At 45.5% G+C, this 21,365-nt stretch overlaps 1 protein-coding gene across 2 annotated transcripts in view; it reads left to right on the top strand.

Moving 5' to 3' along the window:
• The first annotated feature begins 1,218 nt into the window (after positions 1-1,218).
• LOC125439869 (gamma-aminobutyric acid type A receptor subunit pi) overlaps positions 1,219-21,365 on the top strand; it is a 32,006-nt gene continuing 11,859 nt past the window's right edge. The window contains exons 1-4 of one of the 2 annotated variants that reach the window (XM_048509182.1): positions 1,219-1,281; positions 11,272-11,376; positions 15,685-15,803; positions 16,301-16,368. In XM_048509182.1, the coding sequence (XP_048365139.1) occupies positions 11,321-11,376; positions 15,685-15,803; positions 16,301-16,368 (243 nt within the window). In that variant the 5' untranslated portion in view covers positions 1,219-1,281; positions 11,272-11,320. Of the gene's footprint in view, positions 1,282-1,317; positions 1,394-11,271; positions 11,377-15,684; positions 15,804-16,300; positions 16,369-21,365 lie in introns of those variants that run through there. The other variant, XM_048509192.1, reaches the window with a different exon arrangement.

Here is a 21,365-nt window from a genome sequence, read left to right as displayed (position 1 = left end):
ATTGAAGTATACAAACCAGTTTGGTTTGATTCGGGACCTTTTGAGCGCGCTACAGTCCCCACTGCAGCTTGTGGCCACCAAACGACCCCTGCTCCAGGCGACGCAGCAGCCAGGCAGAATTGCCCACTGGTCGCGGATCTGCCGCGCGATCTGCTCAGGGGCTTTCCTGATTGGCTGCCGCGTTGTGCTGGGGCAGGAATGTTTTTTATTTTCTCCCCTTCGAATCCACGTCTGCGCGAGCATGTGCAGAAGAACCGTACGCACAAACAGGGAAATGGGCGTTTAAAGCAATGCCCCCGTCTCCGTTCTGATTTGTCTCCTCGTATCCACGTGTAGCGTTGCTTGCGTTTTATAGGGAAAATAATTCAAAACCGGCCCCATGTCTCCACGTATACACATGGATTTCAGCTCCGAAAGTTAAAAAAAAAAAGGCTGCGCGTACATTGCGCACAGCCCACTGCGCCCTGATTGGGCATTTTTCCACAATGGTGGGAAATTCAGCCACCGATCTTCCCCACTGCTCCCTTCCAATCCAGATTGATACCGGGTTTTGGAAAAGGTCCACTTTCATCCCCGTCTGGGGAAAGCACGCGCTGAGGGGGAGAAGCAGCAGCGAAGCCGGCTTTGCCCCTCCTTTGCCCAAACCTTGTTTTTTCTGCCAACTAGCGCACACTATTTCATCAGTGGGAAATCGACCTAGATTTGCTTGTGCACTCCAACTTATTCCAGCTGGGTTACCTTGGGCTAGTCACACTTCTTTGGAGGTCTCTCAGCCCCACCTACCTCAACTCTTCTTCTTCTTAAAGAATATTTTCTAATAGGACTTATTTCTGAGCAAACGTGCTTTCAGATATGCTACATGTCTCTCCTTAAAAACAAAAAAAACAAAGCCTACATGTTTTCTAAAGCAAAGTAATGAGACTTGTATATAGGTATGGCACTGGTTCAAGATTCAAAGGCAAGAGAGTATTTTCTAGTCTCTGTTTCCTGTACTGCAAATACCAATAGAAAAGAGCTGGTTCTTATGCCTCTGAGTGGAACAAATCTGCAGGCAGGTGGCAGGAACAGTCTGTGATGATGTAACTGAGGAAAAATTGTCTGGCTGAAATTTTTTGAACAGAAATGATGTTATGGGTTGGGACAGTGCCGAAAGGGGAGGGGCCCTGTGAATCGTGTTGCAGGTAAAAATCCTGGGGAAAAGCTGATCATACCCACACAGAGCCTTTGACTGCTGTCTGTGTCCCTTCGAAGAAAAGGGGCATCTCTACCTGCAGAGGTCAGGTGAGGAAACAGCTTGCTTAAATCAGGGATCCCTGTCACAGAACACATGGTGAATGTGACTGAGCTCAGGCAGCAGGGACCAAAGTAGGTTACTGGTTACAGTGGAACAAAGGTGAGTTAATTGGACCTTCGTTTGAGGAGTCCAATTGTCGGTCCTGTCTTGGCAAGCAGATTGTTTTTGCAGCCTTCCTTTCTTTGCGGTTACATTTGAGTGCTTCAGTGTAACACGGGCATACAGACTGCCTGATCAGAAACGGAGCTGGGCAATTTGTGGGGAAGGTGAACTGAATGTATTAACGCCAGCCACCCACTCCCCCTTTTGTTGAGATGTTCTGCTTTGATCAAGTCATGCCATGGCAACAGCTCAGAGGAGAACTCATGTCCTGAAGGGCTTTCCGTAGGCAGAAGGTCACGAGCTGAAGGGAAATTCATGATAGGGGAGTAACTGCGATCATGGTGTGTGTGTGCGGGGGAAAGATATAAGCAGAAAAAGAAGGAAGAATTCAGTATGGCTATTGCTATCTGCCAAATATTTCCCCATCTTCAAAGACTTTTTGGGACTGATCCTTGATCTCTTATGGATGCCATTTGGCCTGCCACTGTTCAGGGTAGCTTCCAAGGGATGCCATGCAACATAAAATCAAAATAGTTGGCATCCGCAAGGTGATTCAAGATGAAGTTGTCATCTTGTTTTTACAGGTTCTTGGACAGATGAGGATAGACCAGTCTATCTGGATGTTCTTGTCCACTGCTTGCAAGTCTCCTTGGCTTGCTGAGAATGCAAGGGAGATGAAGCAGGGAAGAGAAGTGACTCAGGTGCAGCTAGCTTGTGACTCGTGCCGAAGCTGGCTTGACTGAAGTATAGATCACTTCTCAAGATTTGCACGTTGGCTGTAATGTTGTTCCATATGGTCAATGCTCAAGCTATAACCTGCTGAGCCTGTGGATGGTGCTGATCTCCATATTCCTCATGTGACCTTTCCAGGTCTCCTCATGTCACTGTCGAGTAGCGTACGTGACATGACTGAAACTTGCAAAATCCTGTAGGACAACTTCTATGAGGTGGAGTAGCAACCATCTTCTAACGAGTGAAAGTGGAACCGCCTCCTCTGTGGATTATGTTCAGTGCCCATCCCTAATGGGTACTGCAGAAGGTAGATCTTACTGAGCTCTGCTGAGAAGTCAGAAGAATTCAGTTTGTCCACAAACGCCATCAAGACATGATGGTTCCAAAGCTAGACATGAAGTTAGGCTGTCATGGGTTCAGATGATCAGTACATCCAATAGAGGTTTGGGAGTCTCTTGTCCAGCTATGGAAGACTAGGGATATTCTGAAATTCTGTGACAAGAACGATGATGATGATGATGATGATGATGATGATGATGATGATGATGATGATGATGATGATGATGATGATGATGATGGAGGTGGTGGTGGGCTGGCAATAATAATGGGCAAAGCCAACGTATGCCAACCTCTCATGGGGTGATCAAGAGCTGAGGTGGTTTCTCATTTCCTTCATCTCTATCATTGGTGATCTCCCATCCAAGTACTAACCATGGCCAACCCTCCTTATCTTCTAAGCTCTCATAAGTTTAGGCTGGTCTGTATATTCAGGTGGCTACAAAAGGGTTGCAGCTGACTCATGGCAGCCCCATGAAGTTCCACCTTGAGGGGTTTTTAATGGCAAGGAGCGAGGAGAGGACGTTTGCCATTGTTTTCCTGTGCAAAGTCTTTATTGGTGATCTCTAATTCAAGTACCCAACCAACCCTGTTTAGCTTCTGCATTTTGACAAGATGGGGCTAGCCTCAGAAAATGTCCTTACTGCAGGTTGTCCACAGGAGTAGGGGCCACCCGATCTCTCTCTAGGGGTTTTTCACCACAACCCTGATGAAATTAGTCTTAAAAGGTATAATTAGCCAGGTATAAAAATCAGGTAGAGCACCTGACAACGAGGTTCAAACAGAAAGAATTCACAGAGCCAAACTGCAGAACACAGATCAGTCCCGTTTCTGGTGATTCCCCCCCCCCCCCTTATTGTGGGATTTTCCTGGACCTGCTTGTATATGCACCTTTTTGAAAAAACACTCCAATGGGAGCTAATAGGAGATGGGGGCTACACATTTGGGGCTCCATAACTTTAGCCCCCATGAACCAAACTTCACCAAACCTGGGTGGTATCATCAGCAGAGTCTCCTACTGATTCCACCTAGGTTTTGTGAAGTTTGGTCCAGGGGGTCCAAAGCTATGGACTCCCAAAGGGGGTGCCCCCATCCTCCATTGTTTTCAATGGGAGCTATTAAGAGATGGGGGCTACACATTTGAGGGTCCATAACTTTGCCCCCCCCCCCAATGAACCAAACTTCACCAAACCTGGGTGGTATCATCAGGAGGGTCTACTAAAGATACTCTGAAATTTCGGTGCTGCTAGCTTAACAATTGCACCCCTGACAGCAGCCCCCCCCCCCCCAAGGGACAGGCCTAGACATCTTCACTAGAAACATGCTGCAGTGAGGCTGTTGGAACCTGGATGTAAAGGTGCCGATTCTTTTGAAACTTGGTTGTATCTAGATTAAATTTTCAGTGGGAATTCGGCCTTGTTCAGCGATTAAGTTTCCTGTGTAAAATGGCTGCACTATGTATATATATATGATATCAGATATGCCTGTGTTGTTGTTGTTGTCTTTTGATATAAAACAAAAAATCCAAATTAATTAGAATAACAATCTTTTAATAGTAATCTTCCTTCCCACCTAATAAAAAAAACTACCCCAGGTTTAGCAGATACAAAAATCCATTTATAGCATTTACAGGTCTGCAGTTACAGAGGGATAGGTCTGTCGGCAGATAGTTATCATCATAACTGAAGGAAAATTCTTTTTTATTTTTTTCTCTTTTCATATTTCTCTTTATTATTGTTTTAAAAAGCAAAAAGCAAAGTAGAAACAAACATATATAACAAGAAACAAACAATGCATACGGATAAGATAGTGAACAATTAAAGTGACTTCCGACTATTCGCATGGAAACTTCCAAGTCCGCAAGAGAAAGACTTTGGCTTCTGCAGTCCTGACTCGCATGACTTCTCCCGGCATCTGGTTGGTTACTACAAGAAGCAACATTTTGAGCTATCTGGACCCTTGGTCTGAGTCAACAGGGTTTTGTCTATTTATCCAGCTATGGAAAAGCCTGTTGCCATGTATATGTGGCCTTTGGCAGAATTAGGGCAAAGGTATACTTGGTCAAAATTTTGATTAATGTTCTTTGCTTGAGATTTTAGAAGATCAGGAGGTAAGATGGCCGTGACTTATATCTGTGGGAATGTACTTTGAGACATAAACCGTGAAAATTCCTCCATCTGTTCCACAGTTAATCACACAGATTTCTGGAATAGAAAGGTGGTCTCCCCCAGCGATATTAAGCAGCCAAACCATGTTTTAAACCAGAAAATCTGCTATCCTATCTTGTTCCTGAAGCCCCCAATCCCTCTCAAGCCCACTCTATAAACTTGTTCTTTCTTTTACAGAACATATTTGCTCATTCCATGGCATATTGTTAAAACAGGTTTCATGTGTCAACAGGCTCAAATATTGACAAATGTGTGAAGATAGCCGTGATAGGTTTTGTGAAATTCTTTGATAATCACGTGGGGGGGAAAATGAAATGCGCAGTGCGATTCTAACTAAAAAGAAAATCTCAGTGAGACAAACTTTCATGTACACTGAATAATGCACTTTCAATCCACTTTCAGTACACTGTAGGGCCGATAACTCACAAGGTGTTTGCTGCAAGGTGAATGTGAATGTCTGATGTGGCAAGATTTCTTGTACGGATGTATTTCCTCTAGCCTCGTTCTCACTTTCCACTTTCTTTGGGGCAAGCAAATCCATTTACAGCCCCATTTTAATTTTGATTTGCTGCTGGCAGATTTGCCAGTGGGCACAGCTTTGCCCTGGACATCTTCCCTCCGTCCGCAGCCCACCCGCCTAGTCTTACCCCTCCTCACCCTTTTTTGTACTCTTCCCCCTTGCCCTCCTCCCTGTTGCCAACTACTTCCTGCTTCTTGTCCTGCCATATAATTTCTATTGCCCACGGCCTTCCTGCTCCTGATACCTTTCAATCTTTAGATTTAAAAAAATCTATATTGATAGATTGATAAATTGATACCAACATTTAAAAAGTAAAACGAATAAGATTAGTTGATCACTCCAAACACCCAATTTGCCCCTGCATTTGATCAACAAATTGGGATGTCTCATCCTTGGAGTTTTATACACAAGCAATCTATGATTCCAGACCACATCACGAAAAGACCATTGGTCTCAGAGGCGTAGCTGGGCCAGAGTGCGCCTGGTGCGCACTCTGGCTTCCCCCCCCCATGGCGGCACCCCCCCACTTCCACTCCCACTTACTTTAGAAAACCAAGCAGGTTGGAGAACAGGCCTTCCTGTTCTGGTGGGAACTACATTTCCCAGGAGACCCTGGGAAATGTAGTTCCCACCAGAACAGGAAGACCTGTTCTGCAGCCTGCTCGGTTTTCTAAAGTAAGTGTGTAGGGGGGCACCCAGTGGTGGGATCCAAAAATTTTAGTAGATTCCCATGGTGGTGGGATTCAAACTGTGGGATAGCACCAATGGGGCTGGGCGGGGCACGACGGGGGCGTGGCCGGGCATTCCGGGGGTGGGGCATTCCTGGGTGGGGCTGTGGCAAGGACGCAGCCGCTGCGCTGGTGCTTGCGCGGGAAACGAATTCACGCAGGCGCAGGCTGCCACGCAAGCTGGTGCACCTCCTGCTAGACTGCTTCAAGTTCTGCGTGCTACAGCTGAGAGGAGGGGCGTAACTAAGGCAAAAATTACGTGGCAAAATCACCAATTAGTAACCCCCTCTCGGCACACACAAATAATTAGTAACCTCCTCTCAGGAACCTGTGAGAACCTGCTGGATCCCACCTCTGGGGGTGCCGCGGGGGGAGAGAGGGGCCGGGGGGATTTTGCGCCCCCCCCACGTGACCCAAATCTGTGCACCTGGTGCGTCGTGCCCCCCCGGGAGCTTCACTGCTGATTGGTCTTGACACTTGGGCTTACAGCACACTGGGAGACAGGTGATCGTGGGAAGCTTAGCAAACGGCAGTTCACATCGTCCTTTTGTGATTATGCAGTTTGCATGCCACCATTACTTTCCCCTCACATCCTGCTATAAAAGACAATCTGTGTTTGGGCAAATTGTACAGATGCTGTATTCAAGACTTTTCTTTAATGGTTCAAGGGCATTCTTGTCATCTAGCTTGTTCTTTAGGTTAGTGTCCGATCCCTACTCTATTCATAATAATCTAATATAAATGAGGCGGGGGAGTTGTGTAAGTCAGTAGTCAGAGCACATACTTTGCATAGAGAAGGCCCAAGGTTCAATTGTCTGCCATCTCCAGATACCATGATCTCAGCTGGCAGGAAGAGAGAAAGAACTTCCTTTACCTGAAGTCCTCCTGGGGAGCCACTGCCAGTCAAGAGCAGCTCACCTGGAGCTTGGTGGACCACTATGCTGACTTGTTACGTTGCCGTTTTGCTTGCTCACACAACAATCCCTTCCTCATTGTAGCTCAGTCTCATCCATGGATTTTCTTCTGCATACATCTTCTTCAGCAGTGGCGTAGGAGGTTAAGAGCTTGTGTATCTAATCTGGAGGAACCGGGTTTGATTCCCCGCTCTGCCGCCTGAGCTGTGGAGGCTTATCTGGGGAATTCAGATTAGCCTGTGCACTCCCACACACGCCAGCTGGGTGACCTTGGGCTAGTCACAGCTTCTCGGAGCTCTCTCAGCCCCACCTACCTCACAGGGTGTTTGTTGTGAGGGGGGAAAGGCAAGGAGATTGTAAGCCCCTTTGAGTCTCCTACAGGAGAGAAAGGGAAGATGTTAATCCAAAACTCTTCTTCTTCTTCTTCCATCTCCATAGATCTTTCCGTACCTTTTGAAACAGCAGTTTTTTGCGCAGTTGATTTTCTGTTCTAGACATCTGACACAACAAAGCTGTTAGATCTTGCTGCTTTTCTGCCTGAACTAAAAGTTCTTGCTAGAGCACACCAAGCTTTCTTCTAAAGCAGTGGAGAATATCACTCAGCGATGGGCAGGGAACTATGACTTCAGCTACTGATCTTCCTAAGGAGGGGTTCCTTCCTGATGAGCTTCTAAGGAGTCCCCAGTCTCCCAGGACACCAACTGTTTAGAAGATTACATCAACAAAGCAAAGGCAGTTCCATTGTTCCATTTTGGAGTGCCAAAGGTGGACAGTCGGGCAGCACAGAACAGTCCCACATTAAGTGAAGGCTAACAAATTGTATTGTTCATGCTTGGATGAGCCCAATCCTGTGTAACCTCAGGGCTTGAAGCCAAGAGACACTTCCACTCCCCGAAAAGTCAACGAAACTACTTTAAACTATAGCAAATTCATACTTGTGTTCCAAACAACAATACCTGTTGGGAATGAATCTATGGTGTTTGCAGCCAAGGCTTGCTTTGAAGGTTCTTGTACATATGGAAGACAACAGTAAAGTTTCAGCGATGCATTGACAAGAGCTATCACAGCTGCCTTTTAGTTCACATACTTGTACCGAATCCATGTGAGGTGGCCTGTAGGCTGCAGCTGAAGTCTGCTGCAATCTCATGCCATCTAAAAAGTGAACCACCTGATTGAACAAAGACTCCAGTAGATCTATTACTCTTTAAAGTGCCATGACTCCAGCGTGGTGGGGTGGTTAAGAGCAGGTGCACTTTAATCTGGAGAACTGGGTTTGATTCCCCGCTCTGCCACTTGAGATGTGGAGGCTTATCTGTTGAACTAGATTAGCTTGTGCACTCCAACACATGCCAGCTAGGTGACCTTGGGCGAGTCACAGCTCTTCAGAGCTCTCTCAGCCCCACCTACCTCACAGCGTGTTTGTTGTGAGGGGGGAAGGGAAAGGAGTTTGTAAGCCCCTTTGAGTCTCCTTACAGGAGGGAAAGGGGGGGATATAAATCCAACTCTTCTTCTTCTTCTTCTTCTTCTTCTTCTTCTTCTTCTTCTTCTTCTTCTTCTTCTTCTTCTTCTTCTTCTTCTTCTTCTTCTTCTTCTTCTTCTTCTTCTTCTTCTTCTTCTTCTTCTTCTTCCTCCTCCTCCTCCTCCTCCTCCTCCGCATATATTAGAAGGTTAACAGTGGAAAAGAAATTGATGCAAGTATCTGCAAAGCTTGGGCCATTTCCTAAAGATTTACTGCACATCTGCAGAACTGCATTTTGCATTCTGGTACTGAGACCCTTTATGCATGCAGTGTTTACCCTGTGGCTGTCAACTTTGCAGTGGGTTTGTTCCACTTTTTTTTGTTTAAATGCTGTGAAGTGTCCTCCAGCTGAGCTGACATTTTACCCACCTGTTCTCTCCGTGCAACCCCCAGATGGGGAGGCTGCTTTCTGCTGCCTTTGTGTGTGTATGCGTGTGTGTGCGCGCGCCATCTTGGGTCCAGCATTATTTTGCTAGGCCATGTAAATTTCATGTAGATTTCACCGGTCTATTGCTCCAGCGATAGACTTGCAGTGTTAATTTTTTTTTAAAAAAAGAAACCTCTTCCAATTGCTCTGAATTGCCGCCCCCAAAGAGTGGGAGGAACGGCTGTTGGGTGGGCAGGGAAAGGCAGGGAGGAGTGAGAAAACCCAGTTCAAGCCAAATGCATGCTGCCTCCCTTTGCATTCCCTGTGAAGCAACAGGAAAAGTCACACTTTCAGAGGTTTTGGAAACCGTGGAGATCCTGTGATCTGAGGCGTGGTGAGTTCAAGAGTGGGGAAAACTTGTGCGTTTCTCTGTATCTTAATGCAAAGCAGACCACAAGTGCAGAAATAGCCGTAGAAGTTTTGAGGGAAATTATGCTTGATTTCTAATACAGCTGAGCACTGCAGACTTGACACATTTGTATTCTAAACCAGGTGATTAAATCTTTAGTAACATTAGTAAAGCCCTTTTCAGATGTTATGATCCTGTATTATGAATGCACATTACCTTTGATCCTCCTGTTATCTGTAAGGGGCATTGTGCAAACGGGGCACATGTGTTCGCCCTCTGTAAACACTATATCAACAAGGCCTGACTTTTTGGAGTGTGGTGCAGCATATATTGAATCTGAAAATCTAGTAGACACTACGCTTATCAGGAGTCAGGACAAGTACAAGATACCCTGTTTCCCCCAAAATAAGACATCCCCTGAAAATAAGACATAGTAGAGGTTTTGCTGAAGTGCTAAATATAAGGCATCCCGTGAAAGTAAGACGTAGCAAAGTTTTTGTTTGGAAGCATGCCCGACAAACAGAACAATAAGACATCCCCTGAAAAAATAAGACATCCCCTGAAAATAAAACATAGCACATCTTTGGGAGCAAAAATTAATATATGACACTGTCTTATTTTCGGGGAAACACGGTACCTGCATTTGCCGGCTTTCTGATCAGCATGGACTACAAGGGTTCATTTGAACCACCTATCTAGGATATCAGACAGTCTGTTATGTGTGTGTGTGTGTATGTGTGTGTGTGTGTGTGTATATATATATATATATATATATTGATTGGTTGTTTTATACTTTATGCTATGACATAATAAAAATTTACTGACTGACATATATCTACTGTAGGATGCTTGTCATAAAAAAGCTGACGATACATCAAACTAAGGGTTGGATCAGGGTTAGCATTTAGTTCAGTAGCAGTGGTCAACCAAAAATGTGTGATTCTGGCATAAACATGCACAATTTCATATGCATAGCAATGCTAGTTTATACCAATAGAATGAAACAGAAGTCCGAGGACATATTGGTAGTGCTGGAAAGTTCTGTCAAGTCACAGCTAATTTATGGCGACCCCATAGGATTTTCAGGGCACGAGACGTTCAAAGTTGGTTTGCCATTACCTGCCTCTGTGTTGCAACCCTTGGCTTCCTTGGTGATCTTCCATCCAAGTGCCAACCAGGTTTCACGCTGCTTAGCTGGCAAGTTTGGGTTAGCCTGGGCCATCCTGTTCAGGGCAGAGGCATCTTACAGGCTAACAAATGTTATTGTGACATAAGCATTCTAGAGTCAAAGCATCCGTTGTATGAGCTGTGCATCCATGAGGCCAATACATTTATGTTCAAGGCTGCAAACAGCAGAAAGGCAGGTCCGGGGAAAGATGTAACAAAAAGAAGCTTGTTTTAATATGGAGTGGGTCCAGAGGAGGGAAACCAAAACGGTAAAAGGTCTGGAGTCCATCCCCTACGAGGAGAGACTTAGGGAGCTGGGTATGTTTAGTTTGGTGAAGAGAAAGTTAAGAGGTGACATGATATTGTTTATGATATTTTTGATAAACATGATGTGTTTATGATAAACATGATATGTTTACATATTTGAAGGGATGTCATGTTGGTGAGGGAGCAAGCTTGTTTTCTGCGACTCCAGAGACTAGGACCAGGAGTCATGGATTCCAGGTGAAGGAAAAGAGATTCCACCTAAACAGCAGGAAAAACTTCCTGACAGTAAGGGCTGTTTGACAGGGGAATGTACTACCTCGGAGAGTGGTGGAGTCTCCTTCTTTGGAGGTTTTTAAACAGAGGCTGGATGGCCATCTGTCAGGAGTGCTTTATTATGTGTTCCTGCATTGCAGGGGATTGGACTTGATGGCCCTTGGGGACTTGATGGCCCATCTCTTCTGACTTTGTGATTCTATGATTCTGTGTTTTGAATTGGTCTCTCTTTGTGACACCTTCCTTCTCCCACCTTTCTGTGGCCTGTAATTTAAGTACAAATATGTCTCCTTTGGATGTACATTTGACGAGGTGAGTTCTGACTTATGAAAGTTTATACTGTAGCAAATTTTGTTCGTTGCTAAGGTGCCCCGGTCTACTGTTTTGTGTTAACACACAACCAAACATATTTTCATAAATAGCTGCATTTCCTTAAAACATTTAAGGTGAAATATTTCTCTGCTTTATTTCACAGATTATTGATAAGTGAACCATCACAGCCAGTGGTGAGACATTCTTCACAAATGTGCTGCTGTTATAATCCCTCCATCTCTGTGTGGCTTTTTCTTCTATTTCAAGGGTAAGTTGAAATATATAAGGCTACCTGTGGTACAACTAAGCTATGTTTGGAATAAAATGAGCTTCAGTTATCTGAACAAGGGATTGGAGATGAGGAGATGTTCTAGTATGAACTCTTCGGGAGATTCTGGGCAGATTTCTTGTGTTTTGGTAGACAGAAAGATGGAGTTTCAGATGAGTTCAGGAATAAGACAATGGCCCTTTCCGCACTGCGGAAAGGGTGCCCCTGCACCGGCAGGAATCTTGCCGATGGAGGGGTGGGGGCCGTTCGCACGGGAGCGTGCAAGTGGCCCCCACTGAGGCTGGCGCGGGAGAGGCGGTTCCACATAGAGCCGCCTCTTCCCCGTCCCCCCACACTCACCTCATCGTCCTGCGTCGCCCTGCTGGACTACTAAGACCCGCCCATGCTGCCCTCTGACCTCCAGGGGTCAGAGGACAGCGAGGGAGGTTCTCAGCAGTCCGGTAGAGTGACGCAGGATGACGAGGTGAGGGGGAGGGACGGGGAAAACAGCGTGTTCCCGGCGGTGCCATTCGCACCGCGCTGCCGGGGATGCGCTGTTTTCCAAAAACCTCCCTCCAGGAGGGAGGTTTTTGGAGGCGGCCTGACACCACCCTGGGGGTGGTGGAGGGGAGCCAGGTCGGCGCTGCTGCGTTTCAGCAGTGCCGCCTGTGCAAACGGCGCCTTAGGGACAACATTTTTGCCGTCCCTAAGGCGTGGTATTTGGGCCGTGTGGAAACGGCCAATGTGAAAAACGCAGGGGTTTTCCCTCATGAAGGAAGCTGCTTTTTCATTTAAAAGGTGGTAGCTTATCTTACCCATGAACATGATACAGAGTTTCAAACATGACACCCTAGAACCTGTGATGCCTCAGCATAATGTACACTGGCTCCCCTCCTTCCTACAGCCCGTTGCAGTCCTGTACTATTATAATTTTGTGCCCCCTGATCCATAAGGCTCATTGAATGTGTAACAACAGGCATTCTCAGTATGGAAAACCTGTGAATTAGCCAGAGGTTTCACTGCTGCTGAGACACAGTGACAGGTGGTATGAGCCATGCAGGAGAAATCCCTTTTATGGGTTCTTTGGGAGCAATATAGCACAAAAGTATGAAAGATACTCCTCGGTAAGCTGCCTCAGAAACATCAAATTGTCATATAAGTTGACCTAAGTTTTCAGCAGAAAATTCTGCTTTGATAAAAGGGCAACTTCTGATGTAAAAACTGGTCAATATTTACCTCAAGAATTTGATGAAATTATTTTAATCTTTCTAGCTTTCCCTCATAAACATACATGCATGCATACAGAATGCTTCATGTGTTCTCTCATCTCATGACGCCAGGAATCCATGAACCAATCTTCCCAGCATTTTTTAAAAAGAGTCATGTCAGTAGTTATGTCCCACCTTACATCTGGGCTGTAGTGTGGGGAAGAGAGGACTTAACCTTTCTCTTCCTGCATGGTTTTGTTAAATTGAAACTAGTGTCCTGTAGACTGTTTATTTGCCCTGGAAAGTTAATCATGAGGTAAAAAATGATGTCCTTTTCCACCTCCAGGAGGACTAACATCTAAAAGGGTTGGATCCCATAAAATAGTTATTTTTGTGCACCAGTCCTTGCGGTACCACTAACAAATGTTCCAGTGTAGCGCAAGGTGTTTCTTCGGATGAAAATTCAAAACCAAATGAAATAATCTGTTGTCCATTCCATTGCTCTGTTTACATAGGTTATTCAGTTAAAATTATGTTAAGAGTGCTATGGGTTGCTGCATGCTTGCGTTGAACCCCGCTAAGTGCATTTTCCTTTCCACTCATGCAAGCTCTCTCTCTGTTTCTGTGGATATTAATCAGCAAATCGACACTGGTGACAAATGTTAAATCCTCACATCTCTCTCTCCCCACTGCAGCCTGATCCGAGTCAAGTCCCTTGTGACTGCTGTTGCCCTTTCAAAAATGCTAGGGAGAATCTTGCACATATTTTCCAGCATCCATGTCTGTTTTGAGCATAACTGATGTTTGAAGTCTGAGAGACGGCTACCTTGGTGGCCTCACAAGGGCAGATAGGCAGGATATACATATTGTTAAATAAATAAACATCCTTGTTAGTCTTTCCCCTTGACTGAATCCTAGCCCTGTGAAAGCTTTAAGGTCTAAATTAACATTTTCTGTGTGATTTCCTTAATGAGTGACAGATACCACTCACAATCCCCTGAGACGACAATCTTAAATTTGCTTACAAAGGATCAGATGTAGGAGCAAGGTGTCACTTTTCACACCGTGCTTTGAAATACTGGCAAGAACCCCAGCCTTACATCTCCAAGAGAGAAAAGTAAGGCCATTGCTCATTTGTATACATTATTAATTTTAAATTGGCCATTAGCCCGCAGAGACTTTGCAAAACACAAACAAAGTAATAAAGCAAGGCTGGAAAGTGCCATGCAGTTTCCCCAGGTCTGGTGCTCAAGTTTGGTCACTACTAGGCCGTTTTCGCACGATCCAAATATCCCAGGATGGGCAAGTGAAATATCCCGGTCCGTGCAAGTTTCCTGCATGGTTCCCGGTGCTAAAGCAGGCCTACCTCGGTATTGCCCTGCAATATTTCCCTTAGCCTGGGATTTTCAAAAGTCGCCAAATTGGTGATTCTTTTCAAATAGCCCGGGGTGACCCCACTGCCGTGCAAACACCACGGTAGCAGAACAGTTTTATTTTTCCCGCATTGCTGCTCTCAACCAATCAAGAGGTTTGCGTGTGTGGGGATGCACTTGCAGTGTAAATACAAGAGACCCAGGCTCATGTGGAGCAAACTGGAGAGTTACCTCCCAGTCCTAACTTGGCTCCTGGAAAGTAATGGGCAGCCGTGTGGAGGGAGAAACTGGGATAAAATAGACCCAGGTTAAAAAATCCCGGTGGTACACAGGTATAATTTTGCCATCTGTAAATGACCACAGTAATGAAACTGGATCTGCTGTTACAAAACACAAGTTCTGTTATCTTTCTTGTGTTGCCACCTGGCCAATAATTTTCTGGCCCGACCAGAGTTTGCCAGATGCCAGAGCAGGATATGATACCAGAAGGGGGAAAAGTTTAATTTTAGTGAGCTATTGATGTGTCTAGGAAATTGTACATCAATTATATTCTCCTGAGCCCTGGCTCAATTAGAACTCAAGAGGCAAGAGGTAGGGTGAAATAGAAATGTTTATTGTTGCTGCATCATCAATTTTCAGTTAGGCAGAAGCGCAGAATACAATGGGTTTCCAGGTTTAATACTCACTCTTCTTGACCTCTGTTCCTCACACAAAGGTTTAGATGCATTCACAAATAGAGGCTGGATGGACAGAAGCACCAATTAAGCGGACAAGTTTTGTGCTTGTTCAATATCAAGCTCCTTCTGCTGATAGGAAATTGAAATCCTGGCACACGCAGGAAAACAGAGCTTTGTATTCTAACCCAAGGTGTATTTTTGGGAATGAGCCCTACACAAATAAATACTTCTACCCATGTGAATCTGTAGTATTGGACCACTGACCCGTGTAGCCCAGAACTGTCTACTCTGATCAGAAACTGTTATCTTTCAAGGGCGTCTACCTGAGCTCTTTGTTTTAACTGTGGATGCCAGGTTCTGCATTTATAACTTTTTGTTATGGCCTCAGCCAAGCTAGACTCTATTATTACCACTGGTCATGATCTTCTCGTCTGCAAAAGTAAAGGAAACTTGTCACTTTAATTGTATAAAAAGACAGAAGCAGAAAAATGAAATTTTTCATGAATCTCCTCTTCTGTGCAATCATTACAATTTGCTCATGGAATACTGTTGACGCACCATACTTACGGGTATGCAGTCTATTTCTCTGTAAATAACTCCCCCCATGCCAGTCCATTCTACTCTATAAATATCATAGATTTCTACTCATCTTAATCAGAGATGTGTGTTGTCCTTAATGCCATCAGTTGCTAATTAGACGAAGCTCAGATTCCCCTATGATCACAAGCAGCTTGAAAAAGTATTGTTGCCTGCTGAAGTTATAGAAATGATGCCTAGCCATCTGAAGTTTTTGTTTGCTTAAATAATAATAATAATAATAATAATAATAATAATAATAATAATAATAATGATTTGATTTGATATACTGCCCTATCCCCAAAGGACTCAGGGCAGTGTACAGCATAAAAGCATCATATATAAAATCATCATAATACTATTATCATAAATACAGTTAAAAACAGCAATACAGGAGGCTGGATGTACCTGCTTAGCATATGGTCTGGGTCTCTGCTGCCGCATGTAATAATTCATTTCTCTTTTCATTTGCAGAAAGTTTATCCTGGGTCACAGAGTTGACAGCAACATGGATAGTCGGGTTGCCTCATCCCTCCCTGGATTTGGAAATCTTACCCAGGGATACAACAGATATCTCAGGCCAAATTTTGGTGGTATGTCATCATATCGATTTCCCTGAAAGATTGGTAAAAAGTGGCAGAGAATGGGGAGGGGGAGGGGTAAAGGGTGATCTTGACAGGGTCTGCCTGGATGTCATGGCTATGGATAAACATGGCATATTTCTTTTAATCTACCTGTCACACGGTCAGAAGTTTGAGCCCCCTGTGGGTCAGATATCCTGTCAGCTGGCTCATGGTCAACTCAGCCCATCCATCCATCCATCCATCCATCCATCCATCCATCCATCCATCCATCCATCCATCCATCCATTCATTCATTCATTCATTCTTGGTTGGTAAATAAATACCTAGCTTATAGCTAGGGGGTAAAAAATAGCTGGGGAAAACTACCCCACAAAAGAGGCTTGCCTATAAAATCACTGCTCGCACCCCAGGGTCGGACATGACTGAAGGGGAAACTTTATCTTTTTACATAACACTTCCTTCATGTTTTGCTTTGTGTAAATTCAACTTCATTTTAACTTCCACAGGAAAACCTGTGACGATAGCCATGAGCGTCAACATTGCAAGTATTTCCAGCATATCTGAAAGCGATATGGTAAGAAATCATCCCTGATAGAACAGCTTAGCGCTGTTCCTTTGATAATGCTTTTCTTCTTTTGATAGCACTTCCTTGGTTGGACACTTGTTTTGAAGTGGTTTTTCAACATGGGTTTGGCTTAATAGGATTCCCATTGCGGACAGTACAGGAGCCATCTTCCATAAATTAATCCATTAGTTTAATCACTTTGAATCCTGTCTCCAATTCATCAGGCAGCAATTGCGTAAGTAAAACACCATGAGTAGCAGGTGCTATCACAGAAGATGCATAGGAGGGAATGCCCCTTTGTAAAATGGTACCCAGGGAGGCATCATCTTAAAAACAAAAGATGAAGATATAGCATCTTTTTTTACACAAACAGCTAGATTCAAGTCCAGCAGCATCTTTGAGATCCTGAAATTTTTTGGACATAAGCTTTCAAGAATAAAAGCTCCATTTGTCAGAGCTTTGACTCTTGAAAGCTTAAATTTAAACAAAAAATTGTTGGTCCCAAAGTGGCAGGTCCTGTCAACCTCCCTGCAATAACCAGACTCTTGAGTGCAGGAATCGGTTCATTGAACAGGAAATCACTGAACAGCCACCAGCAAGCCTTTGCTGGAACTAAGTTGCAATACAGCAATTCTGGATTAATATTCCTTCCCCTCTAACCCCCTCCCTTGGAATCCCAGCAGGGTGAAGTAACTAGCGGTGTTTCAAGCAAAGCAAAGGCTTCAAGGCTGCACCAAAGATAAGGCAGGTGTTGCCCAGGTGAAGGGTGAGAAACTATTTTTGCACACAGAACCAAAAAGCTGATTGACACTAAGGTGCTATTGGTATCGAATCCATCTGTTCTACTGAAAACCAGCAAGATTACTCTGTGAACTTTTTCTTCAGATCAAATTTATGTGATTAATCGGTTAACTTATTTAGAGTAGTATCGATTTTTTAAAAGTCTTCTTACAGTTCTGGATGACAGGGGTTCTATATAGGCCATGTGATTGGCTGCCACATTTGAGCACAGGAAGGATTTAAAAAAAACAACTTGTCAGATTTTGGTAGATCGTTCTTGAGGTTGCTTCTCTTTCTGGCTCACCTGTGTAAATCACCTGGAGTTCTTTGCTGAATCATCAGCCTTCCGATTATCACTTGCTATCCATTTATGGCATTGTGTTGTTCTGTATTGTGTAAGCTAAATTGTGGAGGCCCAGGAGATTGAGGTCTACCTGCAGTGGAGAGTGATGGAAGCACCTGTGAACTGTTCTAGTTCTGTAAATTAGAGAATCTGAAACAGAGTTTCAGTTGACATAGCTTTTGCTTCAGAATGGCTGCATCTATGTAGGGATTTTTCCCCTATGTAGAATCAGAGTGGCCCCACTATTTTAGAGATCGTTCACATCACATCATGTCCAATCCAGGCACAATGTTTGTCCCGAGGAGCCAGATTAAAGAAGAAGGCTGTGCCATCAATTCATGAGTCTAGGTGGTTTGCCATTGTCTTCCTCCGTCTGCCCTGGTGGTCTCCTGTCCAAGCACTTACAATGACAAATCCGGCTTAGCAGAGGTGTGGGGGAGGGGAGGACAGTGGGGCAATACATGCTCCGGCCACACACACATACCCTGCGCCCCCCCCCCCCGTGTCCCCCTATCACGTTTCACTTACCTTAGCTGGTGGAAGCCCCTTGGCCCTGCCCCACCAGGCTGCTCCTTCAGCCGGTGGAGGCTCTACCAGCTAAGAGCAGCCTGGCGGGACGGGGCTGAGGGGCACCTGGTGGCAGCCCAGCCAGGCTGCTCCTTTGGCCAGCAGAGGCTCCGCCGGCTGAAGAAGCAGCCAGGTGGGGCGTAGCCAAGGGAAGGGATGGGGGGGCGATTCTCCGCGCTCACGTGACCTGCTAGCGTGCACACAGAGAGATGTGACTCCACATGACCCCATGAGTGCTCCGCCTCTGCGGCTTAGCAACCAAGCTCTGATGCTCTCAGGCTAAGCTAGGCTAAAAAGACCCCCCATTTTACACCTGACTTGCTGGGGAAACTGCCAGGTAGCTGTAGATAAAGCATCCACATGGTCACTCTGCCTACAGCCAATCCAGAGGTGGGGGTGGAGCTAAGCTCTGCCCTCAAATAACAGAGTTAAGCTCTGCATCACTCCCTGGCCCTGGATGTGAGGGCGATCTGGCTGCGGCATCTGTCACAACATTGATCTCCAGGGTTCATTCAGCTAATCTGGCTGGCTTGGCGGGTGTCCCCTGCCTCCCTCACCACTCCATGTGTGTCCCTCCCGAAGCTGCGCGCTCGGTGGAAGAGGACGACCATCCCAGATAGGAGTGTACCGTTCTTCGGTCAAGGGCATACGATAGCTGTGCTCCCCTTCTAGAACCGCCAAACAAGCTCAAGGTGTAGAAGTCATCAATGTTGGTGTCAAAACTAAACTCATGCTTGTTAAAACCACTCCATGCTGTATGGATTGAAAGCACAGGAGCCGTCTTCTCTGGCATTGCCAACTCTAAATCTGAGTTGCAAGTCTCAGAGGTATCTTTTGAAAACAAGGAGAGGCTGCCACATAGGTTTGGAACCTATGAACCACAAGTGAAACAGAACTCACGAAAGGCATCTCTGCCACATCTGTCTTCCCATTGACGCTTCCCGAGCAGGGTCAGAATTAAAACAGCCCTGAAGCAAAACAAGCTTATATCCAGTGTCATCCTTGTCATGGATTCAGTCAAAACTGTGTCAGCTTGCTCCTGGTCTCCAGAGGACTTCCAGAGCAGGGTCCTACCAGACCCTCTCCTGGTAAGGTAAAGAGCTAGCCTTCAGCTGACCCCCACTAAGCTACTGGTGATGTCAAGGGACCCTCAAGAATGCTGTACAATGTGCTTGGATTACTGTAACTCGCTCTACACGGGCCTTCCCTTGCGACTGATCCGGAAGTTGAAGCTGGTACAGAATGCGGCGGCTCAGCTCCTGACGGGTTGTGGTTATCTAGACCATATCACTCCCATGCTGTGCCGCCTGCACTGGCTATCAGTGGTGTTCCGGATCATTTTCAAGGTGTTGGTATTGACCATTATGGCCCTACGCGGTATGGGGCCCTCACACCTGCGGGACCGCATCACCCCTTATGTCCCGCATAGACCGCTGCATTCGGCAGTGGCAGAACTGCTGGAAACCCCTAACCCTGCGACGATACGGCTGGCCTCGACCCGGGCCAGGGCCTTTATGGCTCTGACCCCTGCCTGGTGGAACGCTCTCCCTCCAGCTGTCCGGGCCCTGCGGGACCTTGGTGAGTTCTGCAGGGCCTGTAAGACTGAGCTGTTCCACCGGGCCTTTGGTGAGGCTGACCGCAGATCTACCGCCCCCCACTGAGGCTGCCAGTTTTCCATCTTGGCAGGGCCTTGATTCCATCTTGGGCCCTGCCTCTCCCCTCCCAGCCTTTTTGATCGGGCGCCTGTCTTTAATTTTGCTTGCTCTTAACTTTGCTATTTAAATTTTAAGAAATTGCTGCTATGGAAATTTGTTTTAATGTGGTTAGTTTTAGTGATGTATTTTATGTGCTGTTATTGGAACAGCTATATTGTGAGCCGCCTCGAGCCCTTCGGGGGTGAGGCGGCCTATAAATCTAATAAATAAATAAATAAATAAATTATGGGGATGGCTTCCACTGGAACAATTACCCTTGGCTCTGTTCAAGCTCTCCCTCTCTTCATGTAAGAGCTTGCACACATGGGAGTCGATTTTTGCCAGTTCCCCCTCCAACTGCATTCTATACCATTCCCAAAGGACCTTAGAAATCCCTCCATGAACTCTTTTAGGCTCTGTTCATGGCTTATAGAATTCAAACAATAGATCAGAGAGATCCAAAATCATGGGTCTGTGCTGATAGAATGCTGTACCCTTTACCGTTAATCCAAGTATAGGATTCTATGGAGATATGAAGTCCTACCAGGGTTTGGAAGGCTACTGCCAACAGATAGGAAATCTTTCATAGGTTGACGCAATCGCTCATGAAGCTAACTTTCCAGGTACCCCAAAGCTATTAATCAACAAATCTTTCCTTCGAACAAGAATGTTCTCATCGCTCTACCATTTACATGTTTTTTTCCCTGAGTCTCACACAGAACATTATAGAGCTGTACTCTCTCTGGCTCGATAAATAATTGAAATACAAATGACCCAGGGGTTTTCACCTTCATCGCGGGGATTAATAATTCACTGGTTTGAAATGCATAATGGTGCATCATCTCAATCATTTAGGCAAACAGGTTTTTCCCCTAACAGCACGAGAACAGAATCGGGAGGATAGAGATGATGTACATGATTCTGGCTTTTGTTGTTGCTATTTAACACATTTCATCCCAGAGCTTCTTAACAGTCTGTGTGGTCCGTGCAAAAGGAACCTGTTTATCCACTGTTGGGGTGGAGTGAAAAAGGTGACTGGAGACACTTGTGACTGGATATTGCACCGTGAACAAAGAGGTTAATGAGGTCACAGTGAGTGACTCCTACCATAGTGTATGGACTAGGTGGGGCCACTATGCTTCATCTGACCTATCCATCCCAGGTCAAGGCTGTCAATAAAATTATATTTCATTTTTTTTAATTATTCTTTTGTACCCCATCTTTCTCTCCAATCAAGACCCAAAACAACTGATCTCTTTCTGTCCTCCACCTTAAGAACATAAGAACATAAGAGCTAGCCTGCTGGATCAGACCAGAGTCCATCCAGTCCAGCTCTCTGCTACTCGCAGTGGCCCACCAGGTGCCTTTGGGAGCTCACATGCAGGATGTGAAAGCAATGGCCTTCTGCGGCTGTTGCTCCCGAACACCTGGTCTGTTAAGGCATTTGCAATCTCAGATCAAAGAGGATCAAGATTGGTAGCCATATATCAACTTCTCCTCCATAAATCTATCCAAGCCCCTTTTAAAGCTATCCAGGTTAGTGGCCATCACCTTATCCTTACAACAGCTCAGTGAAGTTTCTTCAGCTGACTGACTTATGGTCCCCAAGGTCTCCCAGGGAT

This window comes from Sphaerodactylus townsendi, linkage group LG01 (assembly GCF_021028975.2).
Source record: "Sphaerodactylus townsendi isolate TG3544 linkage group LG01, MPM_Stown_v2.3, whole genome shotgun sequence".
Lineage (NCBI taxonomy): Eukaryota > Metazoa > Chordata > Lepidosauria > Squamata > Sphaerodactylidae > Sphaerodactylus > Sphaerodactylus townsendi.
Note: the sequence above shows the minus strand (reverse complement) of the source record. Positions and strands in the feature narration are given on the sequence as shown.